Genomic DNA, 12477 nt, shown 5'->3' with positions numbered 1-12477 from the left:
TTTATTTTCCTGGATTTAAATTCTCTGTTTTATTTGTTATGGTACTCCTGGCCCACAGTGAGGAGTGGAGAAGATGGGGGAGTGGAGATCAGGAGATCAACAAAGCTGGACCGTGGTTCTGAATACCAAAAAGGAAAAACCCACACACAGCATTTAACATTTGCTCTTCTTGGACTAAATCCTTAAAGCCCATGTGGATATAGTACAGATTGCTTAAATGTGTGACTAAAATTATTTCCAACTTTTTTTCACAAACTGTAATCTTTGGAACGTCAACAAAATAAGGCCAAGAGAGCAAATGATAACCTTGAAAAGTTCTTTGAACTTTGCAAATCCTTAATAACAGAGTTTAGATACAAGTAAAATAATTTTAGTACTGTTAAGACTTCTGTTAAGCCACCCTAATGGAGTCTAATAATTATCAAAACTGTTAAAGCTAAAGAACTAAAGCAATCTTGCTTTAAATACTGCAACTTAAAGCAATAGTGATATTAAATTCTTTTAACTCAGCCCCTATTCAGTATCAAAATCAGTATCAATCATGAATTTTATAATATCTGGACTACAAAATGAAATCTTAGACCTATTATGTGGTTAAAATGATAAATTCAAGAATTTCATTTAAAAACCTATTAAACCAGGTCAAAAGTAATTATCACCGTTCATTTAACAAAGAATCCTTTTCTATTATAACCTAAAGACATAACATACATATTTACAGTTACTCATATTACTTCATAGGTCACAACCCACTCACCTTGACAAAACTCATGCGAATGGTACACATTTTGGTGAGCTCATACACTGCCTCAAACCCATGGTTGACAGACTGAGCCAGAAGCTGAGCAAACTCCTGATTGTTAAAAATTTTGAGGCTACAGCTGCTGGGAATCTTACAGACAGTAGTGGGATGAAAGCCATGATGAAAGTTGCAGTTCCTACTCTGGACAAATATGCTGCTGTCGCTGAGGCACTCCGCATACACCTCCCCGCCAACGTAGTACAGATGAACACCTTAAAAAGACAGGCATTAAGAGAGTCAGTTTAACAAAGCATTGTAATGAAACCAAAGAGGTTGTATGTTGCAACCAAAATATCCACTAATCCACAGCAAACTCCCAACAGCCTTTAGATAGAAGCTACCACTAGATGGCCTTCTGCTGCCAGAGATAAACAAGAGGTTAATGTCCGCCTAAAGCTAAAACGATCCTCAAATAACTGAGAGTAAAGCCTCAAGTTGGCAGCATATTAGGTACAGATTCTTGGGTTTTTTCCCCTTTTCCAACAATCCTTTATCATCTGAGAAAAAGAGGTAGCAAAACAAACAAACAAACAAAAATCACCTTTTGATGAGTCCTTTCAAATGAATGACTAGTGGTATCAACTATCATAGTCTTTGGCAGATTTTATACACTCACACCCCCCAAAGTTACATATATTATTTCAGGTCATAGGAAGAGCTTTTAAATAGCAGATTTATTTTACTTTCCTTTAAACTTTTTTTGATATTTAAAAAACATGTGTAAATAATACATGAAAACAGTTTCAATATTAAAATTCAAATTATATAATGAAAGCCGAAGTCATGAAGTATTTTCCCAACACATCCCCTCCATCAGCTCATTCGCTTTTCTTCTTCAGAGGCAGACATTGCTATCAGTTTGGTGTATATCCCTTTAATTACATATATATGTCCCTACATAACATTTTTCTGTGACTTTGTGTGTAAGTGCATATATGTGTGTTTGGTTTTGTTTTGTTTTTTAACACACTATTAACCAAAAACTTGCTCTTTTCACTGAACAGATGCTGGAGACTTTACTCCAAAATATAAATCTGCCACTGTATATATATTTTAAATGTGGCATATAATTCTAGAATGAACATACATAATTTAACTGTCTACTGATAGGCAACTTTACACTACTGCAAACAGTGCTTTTGAGCATCATCCCTCTATACAGATTCCTCTGCACATTGTGAGTCATAGACTTGTTTTTTTTTTTTTTTTTTTTTTTTTTTTTGAGACAGAGTCTCGCTTTGTTGCCCAGGCTAGAGTGAGTGCCGTGGCGTCAGCCTAGCTCACAGCAACCTCACACTCCTGGGCTCAAGCAATCCTCCTGCCTCAGCCTCCCAAGTAGCTGGGACTACAGGCATTCGCCACCATGCCCAGCTAATTTTTTGTACATATATTAGTTGGCCAATTAATTTCTTTCTATTTATAGTAGAGACGGGGTCTCGCTCTTGCTCAGGCTGGTTTCGAACTCCTGACCTCGAGCGATCCGCCCGCCTCGGCCTCCCAGAGAGCTAGGATTACAGGCGTGAGCCACCGCGCCCGGCCTCATAGACTTGTTTTGTTTCTGAGCAAATAAAAATAAGCCATGAAAGAAAATGTCTTAGAACTATATATACTGGGGGAAAAAGGGAAAATTAATTGTAGAATTTCAAAATTCACCAGAGTTTCCTTAAATTATTTCTATTTTAGTGTGTGTGTGGGGGGGAGAATCAATGTAGAAAAGTGAGGCATTTTATCTAAAAACAATCATGGCAAGGTGGCAGTAAAGTCAAAAGAGAATGAAAACTTTGTTTTCGACTTATTTTTGGCCATAGTATTTTCCTGAATCTCTTCTATAAGAAATCCTATCACAACTATATTTATTTACCTTTAGTTTCTATTTTGGACCAAGACTCACTCAAGTCAAAGAAGCAAAAAGAAACAAGGGATAAAAACAAAACTTCTCAAGAAACAGGCAATGCTCTCCACCTGGGATGGGTTTCCTTCCTGACCACTTGATGCATGAGTCTTTGACATTTCATTGCAGTGAGAAAAGTGCCTTGTTTGTTATGGCAACTATTTTGGAGGATGAACTGTAAACAGAACCTTGTTACCTGAATTTAAAAGGGGGATGGTAAAGCCACTGAAGCCTTAATGTCATTTACGTTGAATTTCCTACTTCTAACTCTGCTCCTCCAATATCATGGCAATCATTACAAGTCATCTCAACCTAAAATGCTCCACAAATACCATAATTACAACATTCTAATCTTTCACCAGCATTCAAATACACCATTCCACAAATATGTGCTGTGTATTTACTACGAGCCAGGCACTGTTCTAGCTACTGAGGACATTGTTATGAACAAGGGAAATTCCTGTACAGCTTATTCCAGTCAAGGTAACATTCAAAAAACAAAGAAAATAGTAATATGACTTCAGATCCTTAGCACAAGGAAGAAAGACTAAGCAGGATAAGGAAAACTTTGTTTCTTTATTTATGTCTTTATTTGATGAATACGTTCTTCGCTATCTGCAACTTAAGGCAGAGGCCACACTTCAAGCTTCTTTGTATGCTTCTGGCTACTTTCCAGAATGCATGGTACACAGCAAGTACAACAAAAGATTGAATTCAATTAAATACAGGGAAATGATATGATTACCTTTTCCAATATGTCGCCTAGTGTTTTCAATTGTCGAATTACGATTAACATTTGACAACAACCCCAAGCAGAATCTACTTTTGTTATTTGAAGGATCTGTGAATCCATCTACTAAAACACTAGTAGAAGATGCATGAAAAGCTTCCCCAACACGATTGTTTAATTCATAGTAGACAATTGAACACCAATGTTTGGGCTCTTCATAGGCAACAGGCTGAACATCTGTGAACAAACCAGACAGGAAAAAAACTTAATAAATGGGTATCAGAAAACCCAGACTTCTTTATGTGTTTCTTATTTACCCTTTAACCCAAACCAAGCACTACACGAAAAAGAAAATTTTCAGATATTTCACAAGTCTCACTGTCCTTCCTAGCTTTGAGTCTATAGTCAAAAAACAGACACTAGAAATAGACTTGAATATGATAATTTAAAAAATTATAGAAACACAAGGATAGGCAACTGTCTTAGTTTACTCAGATTGCTATAACAAAATACCTTAGACTGAGTCACTTAAACAACACAAATTTATTTCTGACAGTTCTGCAGGCTGGGTCCAAGGCACCAGCCTATTCTGTGGGGGCCACTTCCTCGCTTGCAGACAGCTGCCCTCTCACTGTGTGGTCACATGGCCTTTCCTCAGGGCATGCTCTTAGGAGAAAGATCCAACTCCCTTCATCTTCTTATAAGGAAAAACAGAGAAGAACCTATCTTTGTTATAAAGTGGCAAAGAATGTGGCTACATTATATTCGTGTTGTAGAGTTTTGTGGAAGGTAGAACTTGTCTTATAATTTCTGTCTTCTTATAATTTTATCTGTAAATACTCTGGTATATAGCTCTAAAAGATAAGGACCTTTTCTGTTATTGTTGAAGTATAATCACAATAATCTCATCATGAGGACATAATGCAGAACATAGCAGCAGCAACACAGTTTTATTTTTCTTTTTTAGCAGAAACTAATTTGAATTAAATTTGAGACACAACTTATTCAGCATTTTCAAAGACTTAACTCTATTAGTATCTGTAAAATTATTCTAACTAAAAAGATTAACTAAAAAAACTGAGATTCTCAGCAAACTGAGAATTAGTTTAGTGGAGAATTTCCTCAACTTGATACAGAACATCTATAGCTAACATCATTTCTCATCATTAATGGTGAGAAACTAAAAGGTTTCCTGCCAAGATCAGTAATTCAGGCAAGGATGTCTCCTCTCACACACTCCTTTTTAACATAATACTGAAAGTCCTTGCTAATGCCATAAGAAAAGGAAGTAAAAGGCACACAGATTTGGAAGGAAGAGATACTGACCAAAAACTCATGGAACTAGTAAGCATTTACAGCAAGGTTACAGGATAGAAGGTTAATATATAAAAGTCAATTGCTTTCCCATATACCACACTAATGAACAAATGGAATCAGAAATTAAAAAGTCATTACCATTTACATTAGAATCCCCCCAAATGAAATACTTAGGTAAATTTAACAAAATAGAAACAGGATCTATACAAGGAAAACTTCAAAACTCTGATGAAAGAAATCAAAGAAGTAAATAAATGGAAAGAGATTCTATGTTTAAGGATAAGACGACCCAATATTGTTGAGATGTCAGTACTTCCCACAGTTTGACCTATAGATTATATAATGCAAATCAAAATCCCAGCAAGTTATTTTGTGGGTATCAACAAAATGATTCTGAAATTTATATGGAGAGGAAAAAGACCCAGAATAGGCAACACAATATTGAAGGAAAAGAACAAAGTTGGAGGAATGACATTAACTGACTTTAAGACTTACTATAAACGTACAGTAATCAAAATAATATGGTATTAGTGAAAGAACAAATAGATCAAAGGAACAGAGCAGAGAGCCCTGAAATAGACCCACGTAAATGTAGCCAACTGATCTTTGACAAAGGAGCAAAGGCAACACAATGGAGAAAAAAATACTCTTTTCAATAAATGATACAGGAGCTGGACATTCACATGCAAAAAATAATAAATAAATCTAGACATAGACCTCACACTCTTCACAAAAATTAACTCAAGATGAATCAGACCTGAATGTAAAATGTGAAACTATAAAACTCCTAGAAGATAATGCATGAGAAAATACAGAGGACTTTGGATATAGCAGTGACTTTTTAAGGTACAATCCATGAAAAAAATAAGCTGAAGTTGATTAAAATTAAAAACTTTTGCTCCGAGAAAGACACTGACTAGAAAATCAGAAGACAAGCTGACTGGTTGAGAAAATATTTACAAAAGATATCTGATAAAGGACTGCAATCCAAAACATACAAAGAACTCTTAAAACTAGTATGGGAAAAAGATGTGAATAGACACCTCTCCATAGATCCAGAGATGTCAAGTAAGCATATGAAAAGACGCTCAATATGATATAAAGAACTGCAAATTAAAACAATGAGCTACTACTATACACCTCTTAGAATGGCCAAAATCCAAAACAATAACACCACCAAATGTTGGTACGAGTGTGAAGCACCAGGAACTCTCATTTATAAATGGTACAACCACTTTAGAAGACAGATTGGCAGTTTCTTATAAAAATAAACACACTCTTAACACATGATCCAGCAATCATGCTTTTTGGTATTTACTCAAATGTATTGAAAACTGTACCTACACAAAAACCTGCACGCAGATGTTTACAGCAGCTTCATTCGTAATTGCCAAACTGTGGATGCAACCAAGAAGTCCTTCAGTAGGTGAATGGATAAACTGTGGTACATTGAGACAATAGATTATTATTCAGTGCTAAAAAGAAATGAGCCGTGAAAAGACATGGAGGAACCTTAAATGCACATTACTAAGTGAAAGAAGCCCATCTGAAAAGCCTACATACTGTATGATCCCAACATATGACATTTTGGAAAAGGCTAAACTATGGAAACAGTGAAAAGATTAGTGGTTGCAAGGGGCGAGGGGGAGGAAGGGATAAACAGGCAGAGCAGGGGATTTTTATGAAAGTAAAAATGATTCTGTATGGTATCATAATGTTGGATACTATGTATTAAAAACCCAAAGAATGCACAAAACCAAAAATGACCCAACCTACACTACGGACTCTGGGTGAGAACCAGGTGTCAGTGAAGGCTCATTAACGGTAACAAATGAACCACTCTGGTGCAGGATGCCAGTAATGGGGGAGGCTATGTACGCATGGTGGGGGAAGAGGGGATGTGAGAACTCTCTGTGCTTTCCACTCAATTTTGCTGTGAACCTAAAATTGAACTAAAAAAATAAAGCTTATTTTTTAAAAAGAAAGAAAAACTAAATAAGCATTATCTTTGGGTAAAAAAAAAAAAAGTTTAAATTTTACACGACAGAATTGCCTAAAGAACAAGATTTGCACACAATATGAAATACTAGCCAAACTCTTATTAGAGCAAAAGTCAACAACTCATAATGGATATGATGATACATGGAGGCTCTTCATCCAGGTGTCTCTCTTAGAGCTGAAATCAGAGACATCATGGTCCCTCAATTCTCTTTCAAAAAAGGCAGGGATAAAAAATATCCAAGAAAAACTTAAGACCAATCACATGGTCTATGTAGGTAGTACAAAGGAGCTGGTTAACTTATTTTTGGAGAGTAGTTTAACTTTTAAAACTCAATTCTGATTATTCAACTGCAAAGAATTCAGATGAGGAGTAAGAGAGGAATATAAACCAACATGGACCCATAGAGAAACGTTGTAAAAGCTCAGATTTAATAAGAACAATGTTAGGAAAACTAGAGCAAAGAATGAGGAGAAGCTTGTGAAAAAAAAAATGCCATGCAAAACTAAAAAGGCAATTTGGTTAGGATGAAAAGAACAAAGAAAGTATTGCCTCTGCTCATAGCAAAGAATATATTGTACTTAACAGGCATTGCAATTTAACTTTGATTCCTTTTTGTCACTTCTCTGTCGGAGAAAGGAGAAAATACAAATATTCTGACTGAAATGAGAAGAAATTCTGGTGAGAAAAGACATCTACAAGGGTGAGAAAACTATGAGTGTCAAGTTCCTCTAAAAGGGCTCAGTTGTTTGGCTAAGACAGATTACATTCCAATGGGCATCTAATGTATACCACTGTTAGAAAGCATTGTGATCTCTAGACAATCAGGACAACAGAAGAAAAGAATAATGGTAGTCTATATTTTCAAAAATAGCCTGTATTTTCAAACATAGTCTATATTTTCAAAAATATTTTGAAATTACTGTGTATGATCTAATGCTGTGTGCCAAGATTACATATATTGTCTAATTTAATCAACATACTAATAATTCTAGTGTTAAATATCATCACTTAGTTTACACAAATCTGAAAACTTAGGCTTAGAGAATTAAACAGCTTCCTATATTGCAAGCAAGTAAGTAGAGAAGCAGGAATTCAAATCAAGAAATTCATGTTCTGAGATATTTTGCAGTAAATGAAAGTAGATTCTATGAATTCCAAGTAAATTAGCGTAACAAAACTCCTACATTTTAAAAAGCAAAAACATTATTCAAATGTTTTTGAATTATAAGTAAATCAGTGTAACAAATTCTAGATTTTAAAAAGCAAAAGCGTTGTGGGGAACATAGTATAACATACAGTCATTCAGTATCATTACAAAACACACAAATGCACACTGTCTTAAGAAATGTATTAATATAAAATTATAAATTTGAAGCCTAAGGAGCTTAAGGTTTCAAAACAAACTGGTTAAGAGATATACAATTTTTCAATTCTCAATTAAAAAAAAAAGACAATAAAAAAATACTAAAAACCCCACAATGAGAAATCACTTCATACCTACTAGGATGATCATTATCCGAAACACAGAAAACTGCTAGCATGGATATGGAGAAATTGGAATACCTGTGCATTGTTGGTGGGAATATAAAGTGGTTCAGCCATAGTAAAAAATATGGCTGTTCTTCAAAAAATTAATAACAGAATTACCAAATAATCCAGTAACTTCACTTCTAAGTATATATCCAAAAGAACTGAAAGCAGGGTCTTGAAGATATATTTGTACACCCACATCCATAGCAGCATTATTCACAACAGCCAAAAAGTGGAAGCAACTCAAGTGTCCATCAATGGACAAATGGATAAACAAAATGTGGTGTACACACAGAATGAAATATTATTCAGCCTTAAAAAGAAATGAAATTCTGACATACCCTATTAACACAGATGAACCCTGAGGAGAGTGTGCTAAGTGAAATTTGCCAGTCACAAAAAGACAACTACTGTATGATTCCACTTATATGAGGTATATAAAGCAGTTGATATCAGAGATAGAAGAAAATGGTTGCCAAGGGTTAGGGGGAGGGTAAAAGAGGATGTTATTATTTAATGGATTTAAGTTTCAGTTTTATAAGGTGAAAAGAGTTACGGAGATAGATGGTCGTAACAGTCACACAAAATTATGAATGCATTAAATGCCACTTAACTGTATACTTAAAAATGGTTAAGATGAGAAATTTTATATTATGTATATTTTACCACACACAAAAAAACTGGGGGTAAAACCCTTATAATAAAGCTTTAGTAACCAAGAGTGTCAAGTCTAGATATATAGACCAATGAATAAAATAGAGAGTCCTGAAATAAACTCTCACATTTATAGTCAACTGATTTCTAGCAAAGATGCCAATTCAATGGAGAAATGATACTCTTTTCAACAAAAGGTGCTGGAACCAACTAGATTTCTACATGCAAAAAAATTAATTTAGACATTTGGCATACATATACTATACACAAACTTAACCCAAAAGAAATCATAGATCTAAATGTAAGAGTTAAAACTATACAACTTCTAGAAGGAAACAGAAGAATATTTTCATGACCTGGGGGACAGACAAAAATTTCTTAGATGCACCACCAAAAGCATAATCCAGTAAAGAAAAACTGATAAACTGGACTTAAAAAAAATTTAAAGCTATTGTTCTTCAAAAGACTACAAGAGGAACATGAAAAGAAATCCACAGACTGAGAGAAAATATCTACAAATCATACAGCTGATAAAGGACTCACATCCAAAATACATAAAGACCTCTTACAACTCAATAAGACAACAAACAACCTAATGGGCAAAAGATTTAAAATAAGTATTTTACCAAAGAAAATACATAAACGGTTAATAGGTACATTTTATTTTTATAAATAGGTTTTTAAAATGTTCAATATTATTACTCATTTGGGAAATGCAAATTAAAACTATTATAAGCACTTCACACCCACCACAATGGCTATAATTAAAAAGAGACAATAACAATGTTAGGAGGATGTGAAGAAACTGGAACCTTCACTTTGTTGGTGAGAATGTAAAATGGTATTAACACTTTGGAGAAGTTTTGCAGTTTTTCTTAAATAGTTAAACTTACCACATAACTCAGCAATTCCACTCTTAGGTATCTACCCAAGAGAAATAAAAGTAATGTCCACACAAAGACATGTATGCAAATGTTCCTAAACCTTTAAACAATTCAAATGTCCATTAATTGGTGAATGGATAAACAAAATGTGATATATTCATACAATGGAATACTGTTTAGCAATAAAAAGGAATAAACTATTGGTACATGCTACAACTTGGATGAACCCTGAAACTATGCCGTATAAAATGTTCACAAAAGACAAATCTACAGATGCAGAAAACACAGAAGGTATGTGGAGCTGGGGATGGGAATGGGGATAGACTGGTAATACGCACAGGAGTCTTAAGTTATCAAAATGGTCTAAAACAAAATTATGGTGCAAAATTTTGTACATTTACCAAAATCGTTGAATCATAACACTAAAAAATAGGTAGATTTTATTTATTTTTTTATTTTTTATTTTTTTTGAGACAGAGTCTTGCTTTGTTGCCCAGGCTAGAGTGAGTGCCATGGCATCAGCCTAGCTCACAGCAACCTCACACTCCTAGACTCAAGCGATCCTGCTGCCTCAGCCTCCCGAGTAGCTGGGACTACAGGCCTGTGCCACCATGTCCGGCAAATTTTTTCTATATATATATTAGTTGGCCAATTAATTTCTTTCTATTTTGCTCTTGCTCAGGATGATTTCGAACTCCTGACCTTGAGCGATCCACCTGCCTCAGCCTCCCAAAGTGCTAGGATTACAGGCGTGAGCCACCGTGCCCGGCCCAAAAATAGGTAGATTTTATAGTATATAAATTATACCTCAATAAAGCTGTTTTTAAAGAAGTGGCCGAGAAGTTAAAAACAACAACATAAATATGAGTACTTCTCCTACCTCTGCTGGATATACTGGGCATAATCTGAGGAATCATATTATTGCTTGTATCCATAGGCTGGGAATTATCTTGACCCATTTGATCATCGGGAGGCATATAGGCAGGAGGAGGTGTGTCAGCTAAGAGGAAGAAAATGAAACGACTAAGTTAAAGTCTCAAAAGAATAGTTAAAATCTTCATCCTGCTCAAAGTTATTACTCTAAAACCATTAAAAGATTCTTAAGATTACCAGCAGGGTTCATTACATCAGACACACAAATGTAGGCTGTGATCCTAAGGCAAGGGAAAAGGAGAAAAGACGTCACACCTAGTAGCTACTAAAAATCTACTATAAGCCCATATTTATTTAGCCCAGATTCCAGGTAACCCAGAATACTAGAAATTCACTAAAATAGAATTCAAGGTCCAAAATTTTGTCTTTATTTGCACATGCTCCAAGAAACTAGAGTTATTGCAAATCAATTTGGAGGACAAAGATTATCTTAGTTTGAGTATACACATACTATAGAGATACTTATCAATTATCATGATCATCATATACTGTATATTGTCATTTAAAACTAGAAGATAAAATCATGCCCCTTCAAAATTTGCCATCAACACCAATACCAACTAATTACTTTGCAATATCCAAAAATGACCACTGTGTCCTATTAAAAAGGCTAGGTAATTCCCTTAGGAAACTGAATGTTAATCAGAAAAGCTTTTAAGTTCCAGCACTCATGGCTGAAAATTTTTGCAAAAGCTACTGCTATACTTGTCTCATTAACTATAAATATTGAATATAATTTGTCTTTCACATAAGAGTTCACCCAGAGGGCCTCCAACAATAACAACTGCTGATTCTCAGGGCTTTTTTCTTTTTCTATATCAATAAAATAAATTCTTACCTGGGAGCTGAAATGGACTTCCTGGTCCAGAACTTGCCGGGGAGTTGGGATATGTGCTACTGGCAGGGGAAGGTGGGTAGGGGCTGTTTGGAGATAAGGGGAAAGGAGTGTTGTTGGGCTGATGGAAAGAATCTGGAAATGTGGCATTCTGCGGCATGTGTGGTTCGTTGTGGCTCAGGTTCCTAAACTGAACCAGAAGGCTGTGTTGTGGATTGAATTCATTATGACGAGGCACTAATACTGGAGGTAAGACTGAAAGACAAAAATCAAAAGTTAATTGTCAAAAATGAGTAAGGCAAATGTCCCATCCACATTAAGGGGCTGGTAGAAAGGATTCATGTAAGACTGCAAACCTATTAAAATAACTTACGTTTAGGAAGGGCGGTTTTATAGAACTCTGAATCTACATTTACATAATAACAAAACCAAAAACTTTTCCAGCATTCAGGTACTCTGAAAGACAGAAAATCTAGAAAAGATACCACTCCTGCTCTATAGGAGATAAGACATATTAAAAAACAACCACAATGCAGAGAATTTAACACAACTGGGAGTTCAAAAAAAGTGGGCACTCCCAGGTAGCAAGGAATCAAACAAAATATTGTGGGAAGACAACACCTGACTGAACCTTACAGAACCAGAAAGATTTCACATCGGAGTGGCTAGGGGTGGGGAGAGGTAGAGGAGGGAGATGTCTCCAGATAGAGATGAGAAAGGCCAGTCAGTGGGCCCGAGTACTGAACAAGGAGTTGTGACTAGAGGGTGAAGCTGGGGTCTATTACATGAACATCCTGAAAACCTCTACATTTCCAATTTTGTACACTTTCACCTTTCTTAGTTTGAAATATCTCATATTTTATGTTCTTTAGTAAGGTTTTCCCTACTGAAAATAGTAA

At 35.3% G+C, this 12477-nt stretch overlaps 1 protein-coding gene across 3 annotated transcripts in view; it reads right to left on the bottom strand.

The window, feature by feature from the left end:
* Window positions 1-12477, bottom strand: part of SMAD5 (SMAD family member 5) — a 41681-nt gene that overhangs the window by 5551 nt on the left and 23653 nt on the right. For all 3 annotated transcript variants that reach the window (XM_012761194.3, XM_012761196.3, XM_012761195.3), the window contains exons 3-6: window positions 11582-11833; window positions 10691-10810; window positions 3439-3660; window positions 758-1014 (exon numbers count right to left, since the gene is read on the bottom strand). In XM_012761194.3, coding sequence (XP_012616648.1) covers window positions 758-1014; window positions 3439-3660; window positions 10691-10810; window positions 11582-11833 — 851 coding nt within the window. The remainder of the gene's footprint in view (window positions 1-757; window positions 1015-3438; window positions 3661-10690; window positions 10811-11581; window positions 11834-12477) is intronic.

The sequence above is a fragment of the Microcebus murinus genome, chromosome 21, assembly GCF_040939455.1.
Source record: "Microcebus murinus isolate Inina chromosome 21, M.murinus_Inina_mat1.0, whole genome shotgun sequence".
Taxonomy (NCBI): domain Eukaryota; kingdom Metazoa; phylum Chordata; class Mammalia; order Primates; family Cheirogaleidae; genus Microcebus; species Microcebus murinus.
The sequence above is the reverse complement of the archived record's forward strand: the minus strand, read 5'-3'. Positions and strand labels throughout refer to the sequence as shown.